A 23618-nucleotide genomic window follows, 5' to 3' on the forward strand; every position below is an offset into this window, starting at 1 on the left:
TTGCTGAAACGGAGAAGGGAAGGAACAGGTTTCTCGAGACCGAAAATGACTCTGAAGATAATGTTTTTGGACATCGATACACCGAATTAAATCAAATAATTTAACATGGTAAATTATGTATCCAGAATAAACGAAAATTATTATAACCCGTTCAAGTTACTAATTATTGGGAACAAATCACTGTACAGTGTTTTCATCATTCGTTATTCGAATAAAAATTCTGGCCAGCTCGGCCACGACCCCGACAACCGTCTTTGTTGGAAAGCTTTTTCTCCGGTTGTTGTAACGATGTAACTTTGCTGCTAGGCGAGCGCGTGCCTAACGAGCGAGGAAGTTCGAAAGGAAGGGCCTGGCCTCGCGCTCGTTTCGCTCTGCAAACTCTCGCCCGATCCCGCCACCGAGGGTAATTCACAGAATAAGTTGGCAAGCGTGCGCGAAGAAGCCTGGTATAATTGCGCGACGTAATCGCTGGGACGATAGCTTGCTCGTGGAAAAATATTAAAACTCGTTGGAGGATGGAACAAGTAAAGAGAGAGGTTATGGAAATGAAGACTCCGTCTGACCAAATTTGCACTCGACTACTGGCAAATGCAATTATTTGTTTACGTAGACTGTATACTTTGCATGAGAGTGGGTGCATACTCGTTGCATAAATAAATAGATATCTAAATGAGTATTGAACCTATTATTCTAGAATCCGTTATACCTTTACATAGAAAAATTTCGGTGAAAAATATTAAAGGAAATTTTCATAAGAAATAGAGACTCTGTCTGATCAAATTTCCACTCAACTACTGGGAACTGCAATAATTTATGTACACACCCCTACCATGAATAAATACATAACTAAATAAATATCGAACCTCGAGCTTCTGATCTGACCATAGATTCATAGGGAAAGAAAACCTCCTAAACAACACGAGTAATAAAAATACAAACGAAGCATCGTAAATTCAGGGGGGGGGGGGGATGAATTTCCAACAGGACTAATGGGGTCTGCAAGAGAACGACGAGCTTGTTCGTTATCACGAGCCGCTCGTAAACGTCGCTCCTAGGAGAAATACCAAGGGGTGCGTAAGTTACAGCGACGTCTGCCACCCTTTGAGGGGCAACCCTTCGGCTCAGCCCCGATACTTAGCCCCGACTTTGTACGTCTTCCGACCAGAGGGTGGAGAAGGAAACACGTTTGCGTTTTGGCATGCGACGTCGCGAAACACGCGAGGAGAGCATGCTTTCTTCCGCGACGTTTTGCGCGATAAAAGTGGCTGCGAATGCTCGAGGGCGCGAAACGTATATCCGCGCCCTTCGAGCGGCGAACTGAAAGGACCTAGCCCTCTTCAGCCGGTTTTCGATACATTCGCGTCGCGATTCATATGTAACAGCATTTGTAAATAAATAATTCCGCGTTGTAAAATTTAAGTGTAGGATTCGAATGTGAATTCAGGCCCCGCAAAAGGTCACGCCGGTCCTGCCTAAAGTATATTTACTATAAAGTGTTCAGAATGATTAAGAGAATACGTATAAAAATCAAGAAATGTGTTTGTAAAACGTTGAAACAAGGTATGATTCAAGAATAATTACCTTACAAAAATTCCAGGGTAGTTTATACATTCGCCAAGTGTGAGGGAAGAGTAGACAGGAGTAACCATATGTTTAAATTAAATTAACTCTGTGGCTTCTATTCATTAAGGAGCAACCTTCAAAACCTCGCTATTTGAATCTTTTCAAACATAAAACCCTCATTCAGAGTAATCTCCATCCATTTCAATTTAACTTTCTTCGCACATATTTTTTCGCGGAGCCTCGAACACCTAGTATTTTAATTCTATTTGAAGCCGTGCTACCATCTCCAAATAGTGGCGGGGATGACCACGCGACACTTATGCAACAGGGCCCAAAGACACGTCGCACACGATTCCCTGAAACGTAAAAAAATAATTAGTCTCTGCTCCACACTCTACGAATCGAATGTTATAGCTGAATGTTGATGTTAGTTCGCAGCAGTCCCAAGTTATGGCGAGGATAATCACGCGACATTTACGCAACAAATTCGGTCGGCACCATCCCTGCCCACTACAGCGACACATGCACACGATTCATCCTAAAACAAAGCCACGTTTATGCTCGCCGTGGGTGCTTTAACACCTGTCAAGTGATTTTACAACTACCATGAATTACGAATCGCAGGAATTACTCGTGGCGTCCGTAGCTCGCAATGATCCCCCGGAACGATACACGGTAATGGTTCCGTGAACGTTCCCCGACAGTCTACGGGTGCCGTCGTCCGTAATAAAAGCGCCGTTCCGAAGGTGGATGGAATTACGTGCACGGAATTACAACGGGGCGGGAAAGAAGGGCGACGCGAGGGCGCAGGTATCGAAGGGCTGCGGATTCCGTGACTAAAGGGATTTCACGAGCTCGCGTGTCCAGCACGCTATTGCCCCGACGCCGACAATGTCTGACTCGTCGGCTTATTACCATTTCCATCGAACCCGGCGATACGGCACGCACTGCGAAATCCAGGCTTCCACAAGCTGGCTTATCGACAATTTCCCTGTTATCGTCCAAATCTTCGCTGTGGGCTTATCCCGCTTTCAGATCTCGAGTGCTTCGTTGTTCTCTTCTTTCGCGGTGGCCCGTTTCGAATTTTAGTACATATATCCCGTGGATACAATAAAATATTTTATTTTGATAATCTAACATTCCAAATAAAATATGCTTCATATTAATAACATAAAGCATAAAATTGAATACTTTCCATAGTTCTTAACCTGAAAATAAACTGTATATATATGAGACATAGATGGAGAAACTATTTCTTGCGATTCAAGAATATCTCTTTCCGTCGCTCATTTTATGAAGATTCTTATTGATGATTCTTAATAGAAGTATACATCGAAGAACTGCATTGAATGTACGTTTATAATCCAGAGGAAAAGTACTTCGTTCGTTTTGGGTTACCAAAATAAATATATTTTACACTATAATTTAGTAAAATAAAAACATTTTATCTGCTCATAATAAATTAAATAAATAAAATATTCCGAACCATGGCACAAATATTTGCAGTGTTTTTCAAATAAAATATTATTTGAAATATTATTTTAAACGTTTCTTATAACAAATAAAATATTTTATTTTTAAAAATACTTGCACGGTCCGAAATAAAATATTTATTCGCTATTTATTATTTGAAATACGTATTTTACCCAGCTCTGGATGTGTTTCGATACTTCATATGTATATAAAATCCATATAGAATTAAACTTTGTTTCAAAACTGTGTCATTCGTCTACAACAGTATCCCACGAGAACTACCAGTATTATTCACCCGATAATTCGAGAACAATTTATTGAAATACGCTTTTATAACAATAAATGCCCATCAGAAATGAATTTCAATCCCAGTTAGTCACTGTATCCCATATTCCGTCGAGCTTTATTCTCCACAATAAATCTTTATCGCGACGCGCGCTCCAGGAAAAATTCATTCGAATAACTTCCAACTCTGAACTAAATTTTTACGCTGGTTATAAAGACAATTGTCGATAACAGCGAAAATATTTTAGGTCGCCGACAAGTGGAACGTTCCAGCACAAAGGAAACGTGTGTCCCATTGTGAGAATCCGTGTTCAGTTTACAACGCGACAGTTTTTTTTTTCTCTTCTCTTTTTTTTTTCGACAGCTTTCGAGCCGGACAATGGCGTAGCTCGTCTCGAACTCCTGTTCCCCGCGATGGAACGCGAGTTTCCAGCGTCGCGCGAGTGCCGGATGCAACCTGAATGCGCCAGGATGCGCTTTTCAGTTGCATTAGGCCGTGGGTCCCCCGGTTTGCCTCGCGTTCTCCAATCTTGACGCCATTATTCCCTCGCATGCGCTCATTCCGGAGCGTAGGACGCGACTGGGAAACGATAACAGCGTCTCGACGTTCGCGTTTCTCCGAATCGAGTTACCTCGAGGCTGGAGCGTCACTTAATATCGTTTTTCTTGGCGTTAGTCACGTTTTCGGGAGAATCGAGTTTCCGCCGCGGGCTCGTTCGCGGATGTGTATAAATAATCGAGGGAGCTCTCGCCTTCACGCTATGGAATTACAAGGGGTAAGGTCGGTTTTAGAGGGGATTCTATTTTTGGTTGAAAGAGAGGGTGGAGCAGGTACACGAAAGTAACCGTTTAAATTGAGAACAAATACTGTAGAGATTATTTATCGATAAACTGCTGGTTTTTATGTATTAGCTGTCCCACTTGGAATTGCAAGGGGTAGATAAGGGTCGGTTTTAGAGGGGATTCTATTTTTGGTTGAAAGAGGGAGAGTGGAGCAGGTACACGAAAGTAACCGTTTAAATTCAGGATAAATATCGAAGAGAGTATTTTGTATCGATAGATTGCGGATTTTTATGTATTAATAGAAAATCTGAACGTGCAAGAAACTATAGATGAAAATGTAAACAAATATTGAGAGTAAAGTTGACACTGTAATGTTTGCAAAGTAAAAATAAATAAATACTCGCATCACTGACAAATTTAACTGTTATTCGTCCACAATTTTACTGGTTGCTCTCGCGTTGCCTCGCTCCGATATGAAACTACCCTATTCATCAATTTTTTATCCTACTTTGTTACAACGCTGAAAAAATTCAATTAAGAAAATCCACCTCCAATCTCTCCCATATTTCAACATTTAAATTGATTCAGCAATCAATGCTTTCAAAGTAAAAAGAATTAATAATAGTTCCAGCAAATCCTTGGCGCGAATTGCAGATTGGCCAGAATCCTAGCATAAGCTAGAATTTCCCGGAGGCTAATCTGTTTGCACCGTGGAATATAATATTTGCGTTATCGGATGAATTATATTGGCGCCTCCCAGACAGCGATGGAAGTACTGGAAGTCGATTCGAGGATACATAGTGCCTCTGGTGTTGGGAGTGATTCGATGGAATCGAATATAGGAAAGAGAGAACGAATCGAGGAGAGAAATGTCAATTATTCTCGCAATCTACGCCTAGAGGAAAGTGGATAAAATTAAATGGAGATGAAGTATCGTAGAGTCGCAGTCATTCGATTACCGTGAACGCGAAACAGAGAACGCAGTTATGCGTTTTACACGGGAGATTTTCTGTATTAACAGTCGCATGCAAACGAACGGTTAACGCGGCATACATAGTTAACACTCGAGGCGTAAATAAACGTGTATTATTTACCCGTTAGATTCGAAGAGGGGTGCGCAAAGTGTATCGATCACTGCGGAGCAATATATATTCCCTCCCTTTTTCGTTGGAGTGCTTTATTTTCGATAAATATCATTAGCGTGTAAAGTTTATTGAGTAATGAACAGTGGATGCGCGGTATGATAGTTTAGAATTTATTATAACTAGGGGAACTCGTTTATTGGTATAGTTGTATAGTTCCAAGGGGATGTTCAGTTTTACTAGTGAATTCAAAATTTATTAGAATTAAAAATATTCATTCAGTATATATGGTTATGTAATTCTCCAAGGAGATATCCAATTTTATTAGTGAACGGTATAAGCAATGAAAGATAATTTAGAATTGATCACAATTAACAATGTTCATTTATTGTATATAACTTTACGAAGATATCCAGTTTTACTGGGTTATCAAATTTTCAGTTTCACACCGTACAATATTCTCGATCAACAAAGTCAACCTAAAGCGTGCACCTATTTTGTGATACACCAGGATCCCAAACGCTTCATTATACCGTACTGCGCGCTATAATCCATCCTCAGCGTTCGTTGTATCGTGTTTCCCTCGAATGACCCTCCGTCGGAAAGCAGGTTATCTCATTACCCAGCTTCCCATGGAAGAAGGGGTGGGTTTTTTTATTTAAAAAAAAAAAAAAAAGAAAAGAGTTTCTTGCTCACGATTCCCCAAGTTTTGATATTCATATCACGAGCTTGTTTCTATAATATAATCTCTACAGAATAATCATTCGTTCTGGCTCCCAATTCAAATAAAATTCAATCAAATCTATAACGAATGAAGTAAATATAATTTCAAGTAAAACTAGTTTAACGTTAAACATGACATATCTATACTCGTTGTACAGGCTTCTATAATTTTGTTCATACAACAAACGATAGGAAAGGAAGCACACTGCGGATCAGAGGCAGAAGGAGACACGATGTCCTCGAATATTGTTCCCGGCATAATGCAACGGGGGGAGGCTCGTACAAACACAATTTGTCGCGTCACAGCGGATAGTCAATCGATTAGGTACGTTATGCAGGGTGCGCCACAGGTGCATGTGCTGCACATGCGGCACACGGATTACGCCTGTCCCGGTCCCGCTTACAGTTTCCCATAATTCCGACACCTAACGAGTCGATGCGCCGCTCTAATTAGATGCTATCGTGGCCCGCGTATCAATTACACCTCAACAAGAACTTGAAACACGGGATTCCTCCGCGGGCGATAGTTGTCTCGCAATTGCTACAATACGGACTGGCGAAAACATCATCTTTCAAAGTTGATCATCCCCTGCGTTAAATTCGCCCTTCGTAGTCAGAGGGTAAATTGTAGAGATCCCTGATTCACGTGCATCGAAATACGCGGGTACGACATTTACTTGAACCTTTATTTTAACTAATAAATAAAGTTTTACAAAGTACACTAAAAAATTTATTATGTTATATTTATTCGTCTTATGTTTATATTTTTTTCATTTCTTTGTTTGATTGCTTATCAATTTTTTCGAAATTAATAAGGATCGTTATTTTAGAATAAAAGCTTTCTTTTACATAAAAGTTTGTATGTAAAACTAATTGGATACTGTACCCGTATATTTCGATGTATGTGTCCCGTGTATTTCGATGCAGATACCCGTATATTTAGATATCCAGGCGTCAGCGTATTTCAATACCCGGGTAGTACCAGTGTATTAAAAATACCCGTGTTCTTAATCTCTTAATACACGTGTTCCGTGTACCCGTATATTTCAATACCCGTTCAAAACCGTGATCTGTAGACTAAATTGGTCCCTACAGAAATGTCCTTGGTACGTTGCCCCGCCAATTGCATAAAATAAACGACTAGTGTTTTCGAATCGTAAAGAACGCAGTCCTCGATTTTCAGAACGTTGTCGTGGAAGTTTGCTCTTCCTGGTGAAAATCCCGACGAGAAAATTGGCCACGCTCCGCGGACGGGAAACGATCTGAGGAGTAATGAATTGGACACGGTCGTCTCTTATGGAAATTCACGGTCGGTAAAGCTTCCGTTATTTAGTAGACGCGTGTAAACGCGTACGGTCGCATTGTCCCTGGCAATAAAGCCGCGCTTCATTCGACGCGTCGGCCAAGTTTGCACAATGTCCGACTGTCGAGCGACGAACGGTCATTTCCGAACCCGCGAACAGAGATGGGACAAAAAGAATCCCTGAGAATTGTTGCCAATCGATTTCTGCTTTGCATTCGCGTATCCGACGATTTTTACCTGAAAATTACCGAGTTCCATGACGAGTGGATTGTTATGTTACACTCAACGAGAGAATTCAATCAACAATAGCGATTCAGTTTTGAATTAATCGTTATAAATGTAACAAACATCTTTCGTTTATAATTCTCAGAGCCCAGAATTCTTTTTCTATCTTACAGTGGCATCTTTCGAAAAGTACGAAAAAAAAAAAACCTCCGACATAAATGGTTAGAATTCAGATGTTACACAATAAATTGCACGTAGAAAAAACCAGTAACGAACTTAACGCGGGGGAAGATTAAGCTTGAAAGAGGATACTTTTGCCAGGAGGGTCGGTGCATTACAACTCGGAGCACGAAGAAGCGCAAGAACGATTTCTCGCTCCGCGAGCTTGTTTCTTTTATCTCGCGCGAACGGTACTTCGCGATAACGACCGTTGTCAGACATCGGGAACCGCAAAAAAAAAAAACGCGAAATGGAAACGCAAGAACCCCTGGCGAGGGACCAAAGATCATCGGGAAGAATTAGCCTCCGGTGTTCTCCTATAGTCGCTCGCAAAAGTACTCTTAAACCTTCTCAATTGACGACTTCGAAACATTGACAATTGGTTGGACGACAAATTATTAGATATAAAGAAACACTTTCAGAAACACTTGCGGATTATTATATACTCATTAACGCCGATTGAAATGAAGATTCGTTAACAAACAAAGCTTTGCTTGAAAAATTCCAAGAAGAAAGCAAAACCCAAAGTTAGACTTCAAAATAACTGCGAAAGAATTATGGAATTATCCAAATATAGGCTACTACAACTTTTTGTCTTTAAATATCGACGCTTTTAAGTCAACAATTGAACCAACGCGAGTACTTTCGCGACTTCCTGTACTTACATCCCCTCAAAGCGTTGCCGGGTGCATCAGGAACCCCCCGAATAAACAAAAGAAATTCCCCAGCACCGAAACGGCCAACCCAGCATCGAACTTTCCCTGTCAGAACGCTAATTTCGCGTGGACTTTTCGTTCCCGCCCGCGTGCGCCGCCGAGGAAAACTGCACCAGTTGCGTCAGTTCGCGTTGCCACTGGCGAAGTTTGCGCCCTGGGGTCGTTCCACGAGAAGAACACGGGGAAAACACCGGTCGGTTGTTCGGAACTTCCGCTGGCAGTTTTTTCCACCCTCTGGGTAACTGTTGTAGAGCCGCGGATACGTGGCGTTTCGCCGCTTCGTTATGCGTAACGAGGAAAAACAACCAGGAACTCAGACTCGGAGTGTTCCTGGCTGGCGAGGTGAAAATTTAGAAGCCGAGAGGGATACGTGGTCGAAACGTTAATGCTGTACAGGGGCGTGGAAAATTATGCGGCCACGAGGTACTCTATATTTCGAATACCTCTATGTTCATTTTCATTTTTGTTTTACTCGAGGGAGTTCTTTGGCGGAGTATCATTTTATTGAATATTTTAAACGTACTGAAACTTTCCTCCTAACGCTCCAATATCTAACAAATAGATTCTCTTCGATTTGAATCCTACTTCTGCCATACTTATCGCCCTGTGTCCCTTCAACTGTCCACGCAGTATCTTTCCTACAGTTTTCCCGTGTCGATAACACGCACCATCCAGCACGCAAAACGAGCGTATTAATCAATAAAACGAGCTGGTAATTTCCGGTGATAATTCTCAAGAGAAAACGTTGCACGCCAACGGGGACGGCATATGTTTCTAATGGACCATCGATTTAGCATACGATTATTGGCGGTGTCCGTGTCACGAGCCGCTGGCATCGACTCTGTTAATCGTCAGGGGCGAGTAGGACGAATCATGATTCATTCACAGCGACGTACGCGAGCGTAATGCTCGTCTTCCACGCGAGATTCGGGGATTAAAAAAATATCGCGCGGCTGTTTCTGACTCGGTACTATTAATTTCGATCGCGACAGTGGCTAGTGGAGGTGATTAGGGTGTCGAGTTGGCGAGATGTATAAGTGAGATAAACGAGGGGCGTGATTTCGTGTCTATTTTGAGTGGCGAGAGGATGAAGAAGAGGTTGGCAGGCGACCAGGAGATGGTTTATTTCTGGTCGATTTGCATCTGGTCATTTTAAATGTTTCGAAGGAGGACAAATTCGTTTTAATTATTCTCACTGGAGTGTGGGGGATAGGAGGTAATGATTATATGGATTGTAATTGAAAATTTGCAGAGAGGATGTAGATCCTGAAACACAAGATTTTTGAAATTATTAGAAATGGATGAAATTAAAAAATAAAGTCTTCCTGAAGACTTAGTTCTTCTAATAGACTTCTAACATGGCCAAGAGTCTTCAACCCTTACGAGTACATGAACTCCTAGAAAAACCCCTAGAATATATTCAAACATAGCAACACCACATTCACCTCGATCCTCCCATCTTCACGAATCCCAGGAGCTCAAACAGCCACTCCCAGGCCACTCCAACCCCCAAACAATTCCCTATTCGTACCGAACAATCGTCTTCACCCTGCGTCCCCTTAAATGCAAGGAATAAAGTTCTTCTTTTCAAAGGTCCTGCATCGATCTAAAGTCGAGTGCCCACCAGGGGATCAGGCGTCGTTGAAGGGCGTGCTGCCCAACGGGAGAAAGTGCACTTTTACCAACTAGGGAGACGAATAGTGGTGACGGGTAGGAGCGTGTTCAAAACCATTATCCCCCGGTGAAATTGCGCGTGGGGTGCGCCATTAATGGAACCGTGCTCGCGACCCTTCGTCGCTGCAAATATATCCGAAGCTCTTTTTCCGTCGCTGCATTTTTCATTGCGTCCGTGAACACGTGGACACAACCGTGAGGCCACTTCACCCCCACCCCCTATCGTGGGCCATTCGCCGCCTCATTCGAAACAGGAGACACCCTCTTTTTTTTTTCTCTCGCCCTTGTGCGCGGTTTATCGCCGTACTTTACGTGAAAAACCTGCGATTCGCAGTTTCGTTAGCTCTTTGAACGTTGCTGGTCTCTGGTGGCGTTCGTGAGGGGTTGTTTTCGATAACCCCTCGTCTCGGAGTGGCTTGGATTTAGGTAGATTGATACAGTAGGTAGAGAAGCTGAAATGAAAAGAATACAGATGGTTAGAAGGAATGCTTTTTTAAAAGTAATCGTTTATACATTTACGAATGTTCCATGTATGTTTCGCAAATTGATCAAAGTTCATGAATGTTTTATACTCATGGAAATTTGTCAGAAATTTGCAACTTTTAATGGAGTTTACAAATGGATTATAATTTGATGAATATTTTATGAATTAACAAATCGTAAATGTGCTATGAATTATTTTGTGAATTAATATATGTTTATTATTGATGTACAAATTAATTATGCATTTATGAACTTGTCAATTTGCATCGCCACATGTTGTTACTAATAATGATTCTATTTGTATGTAGTTTTGTTAAACTAATTAAATAACTACACCATTCGAAATATAATACCTTTCAGTCCAGGTAAATCGATATTTTAATTATTTCTAAATAACATTGCGGAGAATAATGGACTGAGATGTTATTTCTCGTGTAGTTATTTCATACGTTTGTTTGAAATAAATTTTTCCATCGCTCGAGTGCACGAGAGATGATGAATGGAAAGTTCTGGAATTGCTTCGTTTGAAGCTTCGTTTTCCAGAGAATAGATTTTGAACATTGAAATAAGCTGTTAATGGCGAAACGTCAGTTGGATAATTGAATACGCGAATGCTCCATCATTTACAACATTTCCCCCATTTTGAAAGTACTTATTCAACAACAATATCATAGCTTCATAAGTTCTATTTTTGTAAAAAATAAACATAAGATGTGTAATCACACTTAAGATAGCTTAAGTGTGTTTGGAAAGAGGTTGTATTTTTGGATACCCGAGGAAAGAAACATTAGGGTTATCAGACACGAGATAATCTGGATTACCTGGAGAAGGTTCGTAAAAATGGGGGGCACGCCGTTTAAATTAAATTGAGCAAAACACAGACCCCGTCGGGAGCGCGGAATCCTCGAATAAGAGAAAGAAATTGACTTTATTTACTGCCACACTTTTGGGAACGCGGAAAACTGTTCCCATTTATTTTCCACGATTTTTCTCCCGCGCTCGCGCCGTCCTCGGTTCGCAATTTACGTACTGGCGTCTCTTTATAATTAATTTTTCCAGACTTTCCGGAATTACACCGAATTACCTCACCTTTCTGTAACGTAACCGCGACTGAGCCTTGATTAATCGCGTCAGGGAATCCCCTCGCGTGTCAAGAACAATTGTTTACAACCAAACAGGTGAAATGCCAACGCATTAATAGTCTCTAATACAAATCAACCCCCAATTATTATTTATCATTATTTAATTTTGTATTCTTCGATATGTTTTGTAATTATAAAATTGTTGTAATTATACGCATAACTTCGCATTATAGATTAAAGTATTTTGTTTTTCCTTTCATAAAATAGCACGCAAAGAAAAATGTAAATTTAGATGTCACTCGTGCAAATTAATCGCCTGATAACCACGTGAAATCGTTGTAAAATATTTAAATGTATTTTTGTAACCATGTTTAGATATTTGATAAACAAAACAGGAGACTTGCATATTTCAGATTATCTACCGGAAAACTGCTCGCCTGTTAACATGTTAAAAAAGCATTATTTTAAGCTGCTTTAAATTCCACGCGTTATTGCACGCATGCAAATGTGACTTTACGCGAGAACCTTCTTATCAGTTGCGTGGAACCTGTTCCCCCGTTCTTGGGTGAGCATGTTAAGCTCGTATTTTCATGTACCGCAACCGCCTCGAAACCACGCAGTACGTGCCATAATTTTCGATAAACCTCGCATTATATACGATTACACGATGCATTAAATCGATACTTCCTCGCTCGAGTCAGAGTTCCTCTAAGCTACTTTAATGTATATCCGTGAAGTTTTGTCATCTCTTAACAAATACTCTTAAAAATAAGTAAACATCCCCATTTATCCATAAATTATCATACAAAATTCTGAGTATTATTTTTTGTGCAAACAGAAGTGCATTTACCTTGGTGAAAAGAATTTCTTCTCAGAAATTATTATTATCTTAGAATTTTGTATGTTCGATGATGTTAGGGCAATCCGTCAGCTTTGAATCGACGGCTTTACCAGTAATCAGCTTACCGGCAGAGTAAAATCTTATAATATTTTCACCTCTGCAAAATTCACGTTCTAATTTCCCTCCCTCAGCGTTTCTTCGATCTCGCCCTACCTCCGAGGCATTTCTCTCAATTTGTACAGCAGTTTTATTCGATAAAAATATGCTTCCCGAAGCCATTCCTCGGATTCTTATATTCAACCGACACTTCTCAGGCAAATAAGATCACTCGGTTAAATTGCCGCTACACGTTTCGCTTGGAAACCATCCTCAAAGTGGAGCACACTCTTAAGCGTCTTCGCGAGCCCGCAGATATTTTTTGTATCCATGCGTCAACTACTAACCCTGAAAATATTCGACAATATTCGAGCAATATAAAAAGACATTCCATTTAGCAAACTATTTTTCGAACAATTCAGATATGATCGTACGATATAAATCATCGCGGGGACGGGATCACCAACCTCCGTCTTTCTGTTCTACGTGTATGATCAGTCACTTTGGCTGGCCGCCAGAACCAGTTTCCTCTCCGAGGCCTCAATTAACCACTTCAGCTGCTCAGGACCGCGGAGGCGCGATTTATCGCGCCTGAAGATTTGCAAGCCACGCCAAACGGAAGAGTGTCGCAATGGACAAGTTTCCATGCAGCGAAATCCCCATGGCATTCTGGCTCGCCGAGTCCATTTCGAAAGTTTGATAGCAGCTATTCGATAAGCCTTCGATACAAAGGGTGCCACGGGAATATTCGGGAAATTTGGTCATAATTTTATTCTCTACGAGAAATTACAAATATTATCCCTACTAATTTAAATCAGGCTAACGGATAAAAATTCTAGTTCTATAAAAACGATGAATCTGCCTCATAGCTGCTCACCCTGACGCAGAAGTTTGCGTGAGAACATCAGCCGATGGATCCGTTTGTTTTTGCTCCCACGAGTAAATCTGGGATTTTTATTCCTTATACGTAGTAAAGCTCGCCCAACTCAGGCGTGCTCCGTCTTATAGTTTTATGCGCCGACACTCGCGTCGCGTTGTTCGTTAACGAGTTCGTAGTGGCGAAACGAGCTGAAACTCTGAAATTCGCGTCTTAATTTCTGCGTTATCCTCCGTTAGAGGCGAAAAAGGAAGAATTCGGTCCGCGTTGGCAACGGGCGAACCTACAGTCTTCTATTTGCATGCAAAGTGGCCGACACGCGCGACCCGTTGTTCTAGGGCAGTGGTGCACAAAGTGCAACCTTGTTCAACATGGTGAACAAGGTGAAATAAAGTCAAAAGAAAATCCGAAGCTCTGAGGGGATAATTTATAAAGTATCTCACATTCGCAGATTGTCACGTTGGAAAACAAACGTCACGAACAAAATATAATAGTCTATAGAGGAAACAACGACTCTTCTCTAATTATTTTTTTATATTCGTTAAAAACTCGCGAGCTTTTAACGATCGGAGGATAAACGTTCCCAAGGAGTCGTTTATATGACCATCTGGATCACTCCAAAACCTCTCCTTGAACAACTGTTTAGAAAAATACGGATTCTACTTTAAGAGTTCGTGAGCTGTTAACGAATAGACGCTCTAAATATTTAAAGCGTCAATTGTCTTGACTCGTGAAGAAATTAGTTCTCTAACGAATAAGGTTGCGCACCGCTGGTCTATGGCAAAGCGCACAAAAGCAGAAGCTTTAACCGACTAATATGATTCCAGTCGCGAAAGCGCGGTCAATTTAAGATTCAGCGAGGCATACTCGAACCGAGTATGACGCAGGTTGCAGTCGATCAGAACCAGACTGAGGAGCTTTCGCGAGATTTTGGTGAACGATCGTCGCTGCCAGCACTGAAAGGACGATGCTTGTTCCGCGCGGTGACTTGATTGATCGTTTTACCATTCGGGGCGTGCCTTTATGCAAATTGGGAAGCTTCAAAAGGCCTCCGGGCGTCTGCAGCGGAGATTCTACTGCTTACGCTCTGTCGCGACGTCCTACGACACGAATATGCTAATAACTGTGCTTTCTTCTCGACCCCCTTTTTACCTCCTTAACCCTTTCATGGCGAAGGGAATTGATGAAAAACGCTTTATCACCGGTGAATGTCGAGTCCATTTGATACGGGTTTCTTTGAGATAGCTGTGGCATTTGTCATAATTTAGGGGAAGGTTTACCGAAGTATGGTCGATCATTTATTTGGAGAAGGTCCACTGCTTTGAGGGTTTTCAAAAAGTAAAGGAGGACATTGCATTTTATTAGCTAGACCTGTCCTAAAAACACTTTACCGTAAATTCTATCATATAAATCTCGTAATTCCTGACGAGAACACTACTTCCCTCTCAAATTATCACATGTCTCTCCTGAGCTTGAGACAAAGTAAAAGAGATTGCTACCAAGCGACAAGAATCCATTTCGTGCTAATTTGTATAAACGATGGAACCAACTGTGTATTCTGTCGCGTCGCGCTAATTCCACGGATAAATTCGCGTGTGACGAGCCACGAGCAAGCCGTATCCATTCCGTCGCGAGCGATAAAAATGCAACGGCACGATCGGAAGTGCATTGCGGTTATACGTGACGGCCGACGGACGCATTCGTGCCTGCACACGACACGCCCAGGCGTCGGGGTCGCGGACGTCGATCCCTTTTCGCTCGATTGGACCTCCGTTGTACCTCGCTATTTCGGATTAATATACCGTTGCGTTTGGTACGATAGCGGTTGATCAGGTGTAGACAACAGAACACTGGTTCGTGTACTCGGAGCTCTCGCATATCCCGAGTTTCGTGGGCACTGCGTTCCTTCGTTTTAGGGATATTTTGAGAGTGAATGATAATTTACTGTTCGTTTTATTTTAATAAAACGTCGAGGGCTTGAGTGGTCTGATTTCTGAAGGAAGAACGTTTCTTGAGAGAATTACCTTAAACCTTGATAAATATTATTTATACTTATTAATCCACACAGTATGAGTACTAAAAGCAATCCCAAGAATAGTGCAAGACTAGGACTCAGGTCCAGTGGAGACAGATTTCAGTAGCGTCGAGGCAACTTACAGCACATGGAGGCTCTTTCGTTTACTCGTGCAAAAGACCTCTTATTCTCGATAGCAGCTCTCGAGGGAAAATCTGTCGAGTGGACACCCAACGTAACTCTATTCCTGTTTATTCGCCTCTCGAGGGCCTGCACCAGGGGTTGAAACGTCAAAGAATCATTGTCTCCAATTCTGTTCCACCCTGAACTCGGTACACTACCTTAAAAAAAAATATTTTTCGAACTTCTAAGGTACACACAAACACTACCTAAAAGGAAAGGTCAAGACTGTCACTCCTTTCCTTAAAATTAATTTCCAAAGAAGCCTTTGTTTCCAACTGACTATCTACACTCAGCCCCACTAATGAACCGATTTGATTTTATTTTTATCGCCATGATCGGCTACTGTTTCAAGAGCTAATTAATTCCACTCACCAAATTAGTACTAACGATTTCATTTATTATACCGTCACGTCGCCTGCGATCGACGCAGAGACGATTAAAAATGTAAGCCACGAACCCCGACCTGGATTCATCGCGGTAATGAAGGCTGACCGACAAAACGGTGGAAGAAGAACACCAATGCCTGTTCCTGGGAAATGATGCCGCTGATTTTTTGCTCCCTCCCTCCCTCCTGGTAATACAAACAACACGATTTTCCGGTTCGTTACGCGCCGCGTTGCGCATACACGATGGTCCTGAAACGTTTGGCTATACTTTGCTCGAATCCGAGCCGTGCGAAGGGTATTCTGTGGCTGGAGCAGGGAATTTTGGTCAAGGTCGCTTCCCCAGAGTTTGAATCATGCCAAGTACCCCTCCTTTTCACGCCACGGCAGCTTGCACGTTTATTTAAAGTGGGCACACGTAGGGGTTAAAATTGTACCGGTGTTTGGGAATTTTTTTTTTTTTGGTGGTACAGGAATGTTTTGTGTAAGTGTTAAAAGTGGGTTCTTGGAGCAATTTTTAGGGTGATATTGGTCGAGGAATTTTAATCTGGGTGGATAATTCGAGGCGAGGAGTCTTGGAAGTGGAGGGGCGTGGAAGTACTCGGGCAATTTAACCTAGCTTCTGATTTTAAATGGCCTCCTACAAATGAAATTTCTGTATCCACGATTTCTAAACAAGGAATTATCCTCACTTCGATTAATAAAAATTGATTCGTCAAAAACCAGAAGATTGAAGATTATCTGACTGCTTTTATGCATCACCAGTGATTCGAATAAAGCATTGGCCATACGATCAGTGGTCGGTCGCTTTATTATTCGACCAGTCACGTCGATCAGTAGGTGTTGCTCCGTTCCCAGGCGCAAGTCTCGTTCCTTTCCTCAGTCTGATATATCGCCGCCCTTATGCTCGCGTGTACTACGAGCAGGGCCCTTCTTCTCCCGTGTACCGTTTCCCTGACTGATAGTCGGCTCTACATCGCCAAAGGTAAGTGATGTTCCTTAAGCCTCGCACGTTCCTGGCATCCTCGATTCCCAGCTTCCTGTCTGTCCCTCTCCTTCTCCGCTCCACCCTTGACTTTAACCATATCTCTTCGTTTCCTCGGTGAAGGCACCGAACGGGAAACGGAGTCACTTTTCTCTGAAAAAAACCTACCCTGATACGTGACGTAGCGATTAAAAAGTACGAGACAAAAAATAATTCTGGAGTGAAAGGGTTAAACTAGACTGCGGATGCTTAAACATTTATGGCAAGCGAAGACGCGAGGGAATCCACGAAAATGTGCATAAATGTAAATGTAAATGAAATGTGAACAATAAAATGTTACACTCTTTACATGATAAGATATATAGTTTCTTTCACTTCAACACGTTGATCGCCATGTCACCCACACGTGGGTGACGGTGCTTTCCACTAAAGAACTAACGAAATTAATTCCGAATGTCAAGCATCAAAGGAAACGAATTTAAACCAAATTCATGAATTTTCATGAAATTACAAGACTAAATACGACGATAAACGTTTGATTATGCAGTCTCCAATAGTTTAAATAACATTTCATTTTAGTAGAAACTTTAAAGAATATTTGCGTGGCAGTCAACGTGTTAAAGTAAATATCCCCTCAAAAGCAACATCGACGCGATAAAGATACCTAGCGAAAGCAAATTGAATTGTTGTTAAATTGCTGGACCGCGTGGATCGATAAAATCGCGAAACACCTCGCAAAGATAGAGCGTGTAATCCTCTGCGAATTGTACAATTTATCAGGGGCGTTACAGCGGCGCTAACCGTCACGCCCCGATGTACAATAGCAATAATAATGAGCCCCCCCCCCCTCCCCCCCGTCCCTTAACGATGGTAATTTTTGCTTGCAGAGGCTGAGGTGAGATCGCCCCGTTTCACGGGCTCCGGCTGGCTGGCGTTTCCCGCTTTAAAGGCCGCTTACAAGCACGTCCAATTAGAATTGGAATTCCGGCCCGAGGCGTGGGACGGAATTCTGCTCCTCGCTGGGGAGAGGGACGATCTTCAGGGTGACTTCATGGCCTTGATACTGCATCACGGTTTCATCGAATTTAGGTAACCATATCACGCCTTGAACGTTCGCGTGTTGCAGTCGTATCGAGAATTGTATCATGGCGAAATCGAAAGATGAATTGTTTCGCGTATTCACGATACCAAATTGAAACGTACACAGGTTTTAGAATACACGTTTCGTTAAATTTATGCGCTAGAATATCGGATCGACCGCTGTGTACTGTTTTTAAAGACAATATATTTATTCGAGCCTGAGTTTCAATTATTTTTGTTAAAGTCTACTTTATTCCACAAAAAGTGAACTTTATCATTGAATCTTTTCCCAAGAAAACAATATTATAGTCTTCGATTTGTTTCGTGCAACTAATCAGAGCTTCCTCGATCCCCATGAATCCCATCACGCCCAGGTTCGCGCAAACTCTCGAAAGAACGAATTGAATTCGAAGTTTCCCTTCGGTAAACGCGCCTCGCCTAAAATCGAGGACGACGCGCTCGAAGTCGATCGATCGGAAAGATATAACGAGCTCCACTGTTTGCCGCGGGCAACACCGAATTATGCCCCTGGCAGCTTTCCACGAATTCTCCTTATCCGACCACGTACACGCCTATTCTGCCTGTATGTCTAAGTACTGTTTCTATTTTCCATATCTAACTACGTAGGAACGTCTATCCTCTCTGTCCAGTTAGAAATTACACCTGTTCCCATTGTCTGACTACATGCACGCCTATTCTCCTTGTTCGACTAGTACTGCCACTATTTTTCATGTGTGAATATTTAGAATATCTATCCTTACTGTCTGCCTGGCTACTGCAATTATTCGTATAATCTGTTTACAATCATTTCTATTCTACTTGTCTGATTATATACATATCTATTCTCCTTGTATGACTAGCTATCGATTCTGAATTTCCACGACTGATTACGCAGAATGTCTAGCCTTACTGTCTGACTGGCTACTGTAACCATTTGTATTATCTGTATACATTCACTTGTGTTCTCCTTGTCTGACTGTATACATCTCTATTCCCCTCGTTCGATTGCATTCATCCCTGTACTATCCCTTGGCTCGTCCATATATAATTCTACACCACTTCTCTTAAGACATGTGGTCGTATACTGTGTCCTGATGTCAGATGCGAACTGTATACTATCTATCTGGCCACGCGTTGTCTGGTCACACACGGTCCTATACTACTTCCACCTATTTTCCAACTACCCAATCCACCGTATCAATATTTTAATAATCCTACGAAAATCAAGGTACCCAACGATATTCTGATTTCATCTTTAAGTACCTTATCAACTGAAATATGTTGTATATTATAAAATACTCTTTCTTCCTCCGTCATTCGCGACTGAAAGTGTACCGCCACAACAAGCGCGCACCGAAAGCATGCTTGACGGAAACCGATAGTGGTCCTCGATGGTCACGTAAATGAATTTAAGTTTCACGGCAAGTTGGCCGTAGAGCTCCGATAAAGTATCGCGTAAATGAACTTCGTTGGCAGTATATTTTCCTAACACAAGGGGAAGGAGGAAAACTGCGAAGTTTCGCTGGAGAACTTTTACACGACACTTTAGCCCCGGTAACGTACCCCGACGGTCCTTCAAGCGAGGGTTTGACGTGGTCATTAATTAAGAATTCCAGTCGGGAGCTAATTTTTCGTTTACAGCTTAATAACCCGTGACTACCGGCGGGACTGCCGGCCGATTTATGAATCTGCAAAGTATCGCGACGCGAAAAGTTCGCCCGTCGACGTGTCGAGTGCCCAAAGCGTGCTTCGTTTGTCTTATCGTTTCCACCCTTCGCCAAATTTTCATTACAGTAATTCCTTCGGCCGAGGAAAATATTCTTCTGGTGGTTCTTGAGGGCCTGACAAATGTTGCCGAAGTGGAATATTAGAGGACACAGGTGAACTTTAATATTTATGATAATGTCGGGGGTGAATTTGTTTGTTCCTATATTTTATAAGGGTAGGTAATCTGTTTTATATCGATTATTGCACTTAATGATCCGGTCTTTTTTTTCATATTACTTTTACATTTTTTTCGTTAATCCGTAACTTCTTACGTTACATACTTTTACGTGTTTGTTGGGGCTCAGTGTCCTCTTCCCCCTATAGCTCGGGTACCTCGGGATCGCTAAGCCCGTACTGTAGCTATATTGTTCAATCAAACATAGCTACAGCCCCTGAGGAGAATATTGGCTGGAATATTATTTTTTTTTTTATTTCGAATGGAAATTCCCTATTGGAAATGAGTATTTCCATCACTTTGAGAAGATGCAAAAGAAGATCGATATTTCGAAAGTTCTAGACTACCCCGTTAATTTTAATTCCGTCGATCGTTGACTTTCCTATATTTCCCTCTAAGACAAGAGTGGAGAAACTCGTTCGACGACTGGAATACGTAGTTAATTACAGAGATGACCCGTTTAAAACGTACGAAATCCGGTCGCCATAGAAAAACCCTCTGGTCGTGGATGTAATTTATTCAATACTGCCAGGGATAATCGTTCATTGTTCCACGGTTTCGTTTCCATAATTCATTAACCGTACGCTAAACGATTGGCCGAGGGGGATTTGTTGTTCCGTTAAGCAGACCTCGACGCGGTAGCGTTTATGCATTAACGAGCCGTAGACGTGCCTGAAAATAATCCTGTCCTTCCCCGATCCCTTTCCTACCTACAACAGCGCCATAAATTGAAAAGTTGGACGCGACCGCCGGGAAGCGTGTTTTTGAGCTCAAAGAGCGCAGGAAATTGGAAACCCAAATACCTTAACTTCTGGAAAAGCTGGTAAAACTCGCTGTCGTTTCTGTTGCCGCCGCGTTGCTATTTGATTAAAATCAACGCGATCGTTTTGTATACGCAATTCATTGCTCCGACATTGCGCGCTGCGTTACACTGCCAAGAATTTTCCAAAAAGGTTCACGGAGATTTCCTGTAGGACTTTTAGTAGATGCTCCCTTTGGTCGGACGTGTGATTGAATTTAGTAATATTTGTTTATTTTTATGGTGTTTTGTTAGGAAATATTTATTTTATCTATCGCAATCGCGTTTAAATTAAGACTTGTATGATATTTCATAGCTGATAGAAAAGTGTAGACTCGTCCCCTACCCCCACTGGTCCTATTAATAATGCCAGATATCGACTAAACGACGCTTCCCAGCGTGAAAGCAGTAAATCTCGGCGTACTTTCGAACGAAATGAAATCTTCACGCTGAGCGGGCCGTTCTGAAAGAGGTATCCACCGTTGTCCTATACACGTATGTAGTTACCGTTCGCTTTCAGCGACGGAACAAAATCTCGCCCCGGGTTTTCCGGCTTAGCTGTCCAATCTGAGTAGCCTTTTCTCTGGTTAAGCCGCGTGCACGTATCCCGTCGCGGCTGTCTTTCCGTCGAGTCTCCCGTCGAGAACTCAAAGAATCACATTCACGTACACGGATGTCCGCCTAACGGTTACATACACACATACACACACACACACACGGGACGAGGCTACGCTTCGAACGGAAGTAATATCATGCGAGCCGTGGGATCCGGACAAAAATAGAAATTGGGTCCTGGAAACCGGCCAAAGGATTTTGTTCGAAGGAAACGACGTGCGCGCACCGTGTTTCCACGAAACTGTTTAACTCTCGACCTCTTCTGCTATCGATATTTGGTAGATGAGAGGATCTTGGATAGGAGAATTTAGAGAGGTTTGATGCGGAGGGAAATTGATCTGTTTTGTGTCAGGAAAGTGTTCAATTTTGGGTTTTTTGAATTCTTTGGTGAATAAAGGCAGTGGCTTGGTTTCATATTGTATTGTTTGTCAATACACAGTTCACTTCCCAAAATAGAGTATTATCTAAGGATTCACTGTCTCGACCAACTGTCTCACAAGTAGTATTACAAACTATGTGTGTACGTCATTATAATTTACTCTACTCCTGAGATGGATCGATATTTGACCCAACCGTTAGATTCTGATGCGATATTCTGTTTTGGAAATTGAATTGTTTACTGCACCAACAATCCAGTCCTTCAATTAGAATATCAAGCATGTCGCGCGAAGGACTTACCGAGTCTAGAAACGATTAATTCGGGCTACTCTTTGCTCTCAATGGAGCTCGAAGCCTACGAACGTGACTTTCTCCCGTTCACACATGTCACATCGACGTCGTGAAAATGTCAAGTGCAGCCGGGGTTGAGATCGCGAAAAAGCGTGCCAGTAAGAAGGTCAGGGTCGCGATCCCACGATACGCCTCCGGGGAGTCCTCAATTATTTTGCGGGGCTTTCTCGGCCCTGGAAAAATTGCACCTCGGGTTGAGCTGAACGGTTTTCGAGTGGAACACGAGCGACTTTTCCCTTTCTTACTCGACGGATATATTTTTTGAATTATGAAACAATAAATAATAATCTGAAAATGATTCTAATAGATGAAATAAATATTATGAAATTTATATACATCGAACTAGAAACTCAAAGCTCAATGTTTCGTCTCGCTTTCGCCGTGAGACGAAATCCTCAAATATTCCAACGAGGAGTAAACACTCTTTACAGTCTTGAAGATTCCCCAAAGTTGCGCTCTCTACAATAGGACCGAAGTAGAAGGCGGGTATCAACGCAAGAAGCGGCGATAAACGCGCGTAGACGTTGCTCGAGCTCTCCCATGGGAAACGCACCGTGCCACCCACGCTCACCCCCGGAAAACATTAAGTCTCAAGTTTCGATTCGCCAACTGCGCGGCTGAAAACTTCCAAGTAGCGCGCGTGCCGCGAGCGGTGTGCTATTAATTACGTACTTCGACTGTGCAGGATTTACGGTGCACTCGGCACAACTCGTTAAAATTTCTCATTACCATGTCGTTTACCCCTCGCCCCTCGCCGACAGTGATAATTACCGCAAGTTAGAGTCCGACCCTTGGCGCCGCGACTAAGCGCCCTACGCGTGGAACTTTCTGTCTTTCCACTAGACAGTCTCGCGGGCCTGAAATAAACCCGAGAAGGAAATTAAAACGACTGTGTACGGTGATCGAGTTATTGTGGAGAGCATAGCAAACCTTTAAGGGGAATTTTCAAGACTATATTTCATCGGTTCAACCCTCGAAGCGGGGGAAGATTTGACAGCAGGCCGAAGAAAAGGAAAGGGTGACTTTTGACCCTGCGATAAAATTCTTCATTCGAAATTTCTAGAACATTTTCTCGTTGTATTTTTGTCTCGGCACTTGAAATTCAATCATCCCCGTCATCCTTAATTCGTGGTTAAATTCTTTATCTACAGTTTTAAGAATAAACTTCCTCGCCACAGTATCTTAAATTGCATCTCCCAATAATTCCACGTCTATAATTATAAGAATTTCGGAATCAAAAATATCCAATATCCAATCATTCTTGTCGAAAAATATGCTATTAGTATTCATGATTGAACTGTACATAGTCTGCATTCAAGAAACCTGAAACTGTGGCGGAATTGGAATTAAAAATTAAGGAAGCAATGCAACGTTTCCTGTGATAATTTTGATTCATCGTCCACGATTAAGATTGATAATAATAATATATGTCTATGACGTACCCAAGATTATACGCAAATAGA

The 23618-nt window shown here is 42.1% G+C and overlaps 1 protein-coding gene and 1 long non-coding RNA gene across 5 annotated transcripts in view; one reads left to right on the forward strand and one right to left on the reverse strand.

The window, feature by feature from the left end:
- The window catches only part of LOC128879985 (pikachurin-like), a 161032-nt gene that overhangs the window by 100399 nt on the left and 37015 nt on the right, over positions 1 to 23618 (forward strand). For all 3 annotated transcript variants that reach the window (XM_054129583.1, XM_054129585.1, XM_054129584.1), the window contains exon 6: positions 17878 to 18079. In XM_054129583.1, the coding sequence (XP_053985558.1) occupies positions 17878 to 18079 (202 nt within the window). The remainder of the gene's footprint in view (positions 1 to 17877; positions 18080 to 23618) is intronic.
- Positions 5850 to 23618, reverse strand: part of LOC128879990 (uncharacterized) — a 56132-nt gene continuing 38363 nt past the window's right edge. For both annotated transcript variants that reach the window (XR_008457726.1, XR_008457725.1), the window contains one exon: positions 5850 to 10498. This is a non-coding gene — a long non-coding RNA (uncharacterized LOC128879990). The remainder of the gene's footprint in view (positions 10499 to 23618) is intronic.

Source organism: Hylaeus volcanicus, chromosome 7 (assembly GCF_026283585.1).
Source record: "Hylaeus volcanicus isolate JK05 chromosome 7, UHH_iyHylVolc1.0_haploid, whole genome shotgun sequence".
Taxonomy (NCBI): Eukaryota; Metazoa; Arthropoda; class Insecta; order Hymenoptera; family Colletidae; genus Hylaeus; species Hylaeus volcanicus.